Raw genomic sequence first — 2,707 nt, forward strand, 5'->3', positions numbered from 1 at the left:
ACGGAGTAACTGCACGCAGACCAATGTGATCGATAGGCAGATCTCGTTTATTATGTGTTACAGCATTTGTTTTATACTCTCACACACATACATGTCACTACATTATTGGTTAACTACATGTCGCTGCATAATTGGCCTGCAATAGTTAAACACACTTCTTGCTACTTAGTACGTGTTGCTATATGATTGGTTTGTATGCACTGTCCATGTGCTGACTGTGCGCATGAAATCATTGTCTTTCTCGGAGAGCTCCTTCTTATTATCTCAATAGTTTACATTCTTGCAGCCTGATATCAATGCCAGCACTTTTCCCGCAACCTGCAAGCAGACCTCTTGCTAAGGCAGGCTAAGGCCTAATAGTATGGTTTGTTCATAGTGCCTGTTTTAGTCAAGCACCCCACACAAAACACCCAAATGCTACACAGCAACTAACCCCAAGAAGCCCAAGTTCCCTGAGGTAACCTGAGTGTGAGCAGGAGAGCTTGAGGATGTGGGGGATTTCACAGAAGAACTAGCCCAGGGCATTGCCCTGGCACAGGGACAGGGAAAATGTATTGACTCTGTGCAGCAGAGCATTGAGAAACCCAGTGGTCCAGTGTAGAATTAGAGACCTTTTGGGTTAAGGCAGGAGTGGACCAGCTGATGGGAATTTGAGGAGTTTCAAGGACTAAGTGTTTTTTGATAACACGACAAGGACTGGACATCTGCAGGAACGAAAAAAACAACACCTGCAGACGGGAGGCTGAGCTGGACCTACTAGGAGGCATGTAAATGGAGTGTTATAGTCAGATTTAGAAGAAAAAGAATGTAGAAAAATAAGATATATTGACTAACCAATAAGAATGTAGTTTAGTCGTGTGAACAGTGTGTGTTTTGTGTGTGTGACCAATGATAAGTTGTCAAATATGTGGTAGTTATTGAATTGTATAAAAGTAAGTATAATTTCCAATAAAGATGAAGCTTCCAAAACATCATATTGGTGTGTGTGAAGTTTCCATTGGGGCTCGCACAAGGCAACAGCCAAACAGCTGCTGCCATGTGGGCACAAGCTCTGCTGCCCAGGAGGGTCCCGTAGTGCAGGGGTTTACAGATGGCAATGTAGCAGTCGTAGCACATAATGGTGAGGAGGAAATACTCTGCTGAGATGAAAAATACAAAGAAAAAGGCCTGTGTAACACATCCCATGTAGGAGATGTCCTTGGTGTCCCAGAAGGAGTTGTGCATGGCTTTCGGGACAGTGGTGCAGATGCAACCCAGGTCTGTGAGGGAGAGGTGGAGCAGGGAGAAGTCCCTGGGGGTGTGCAGGTGCTGGTGGCAGTCTACGGCACTGAGGATGAAATCGTTTCCCAGGAGGGCAGCCAGGGAGATGCCCAGGAAGAACCAGAAGTGCAGCTCCTGCCTGTCTGCCAATGCCAGCAGGAGGAACTGGGCCATGGAGCTGCTGTTGGGCACTGCCTATTTCTTAGCACAGGGTCTGTTCAGAAAAGGAAAGAACAAGGAGCAATTAAGACAGCCCCCTCTCAGCAAAACCAGTGCAGGTTTTGGGGAAATCCCCTCCAAGTAAAGGCATTTCTTTTCTCTGCTTTGTGCTCTCTGAGGGTGCTGTGAGGAGCAGGAGCTCTGCCCATGTGCTGCCAAGGACTCAGCTTTGCTCTGCTGCAGTGCAGACATGGAGTTGGTTTGTGACAGCTCTCATGATCACAGGGGATGTCACAGGGAACCCAGCTTGGATGGAAAAGTTAAATTCCTGTACTGTTGTCTTGGAGCAATTTGGGCTGCACAAGAGAGGCACAGGGTATCGTAAAAATCATTTTGACTGTGTTTTTTGGTTACAGTCATAACTTCTGGGGGTTTTTTTTAGAGGCAAATTTCTCTGAATACAAATCTGAAGAGTGTTGAGACAGGACAGGCAGAAGGGCTGAGCTCTCCGTTGCTTATTGCAGAGCCAGGAGAGCTGCAGTGCCTGTCAATCTGTTTCCCATCTGCCCTGCACTTTTCCTTGTGCTGCCTTGAAGATGACTTAACACACAGATGAATCTTTACAAACCTGCCCAAGATCTGTGCTGAGAGCAGGGCAGCGCTACTTGGAAGGGCAGCTCTGTGAAGTTCCCCCTGTGCCAGCCCAGAGATGCAGCTGTGCTGGACAGAGCAGGACAGGAGCCCTCTCGCAGGGAAGCCAAGGGCTGGCACAGGAGAGTGCCAACCCCCAAGGGAAGGCTCAGCACTGCCCAGGATCCTGTGCTCATTTTTGAGACTGTCTGAAATATTCACCTCTGAGAGTAAAAGCCTCCTGAGCTGAGAGAACAATGTCTGTGCTACAATGTCTAAGCAGGAAACACACATCAGGACTCATTCCTTTCCTGTAGCCTCTGTATTTTTGGAACTTTGCCAAAAATTATCCATTAAATATCGTACAGTGGTGTGGAGCAGTGAGTAGGTGTGATCCTGAAACGCGAGACATGGAAAAGATGCTCCCTCACCTGCCAGGTTTACTCCTTGCCCAGAACCCTTCTCCCCCAACCCTGGGAACAGCTCCCTGGGCTGGTTGAGAGCTACCTCCTCACCCATCCCATCAGCTGGGGCTGGGCCAGCTTTAGGAGATGCTGCCAGGAGCTGCCCCTGCAATGTCCCTCAGTCACAGACTCCCCGTGTGCATCTCTGCCAAGATTCCTCCTGCAGTGAGCTCTCAGCCATCCTGCCAGTGATG

The 2,707-nt window shown here is 48.6% G+C and overlaps 1 protein-coding gene across 1 annotated transcript; it reads right to left on the bottom strand.

The window, feature by feature from the left end:
* Nucleotides 1-511: 511 nt before the first annotated feature.
* On the bottom strand, nucleotides 512-1,434 carry LOC126642257 (olfactory receptor 14I1-like). Its single transcript, XM_050319674.1, has 2 exons — nucleotides 1,019-1,434; nucleotides 512-611 (listed from the first exon to the last, which is right to left on the bottom strand). Exons 1-2 carry the CDS (start codon nucleotides 1,432-1,434, stop codon nucleotides 512-514), a joined length of 516 nt encoding a protein of 171 aa, XP_050175631.1.
* Nucleotides 1,435-2,707: the final 1,273 nt, after the last annotated feature.

Source organism: Myiozetetes cayanensis, unplaced genomic scaffold (assembly GCF_022539395.1).
Source record: "Myiozetetes cayanensis isolate MyiCay16 unplaced genomic scaffold, myiCay2020 scf225, whole genome shotgun sequence".
Taxonomy (NCBI): Eukaryota; Metazoa; Chordata; class Aves; order Passeriformes; family Tyrannidae; genus Myiozetetes; species Myiozetetes cayanensis.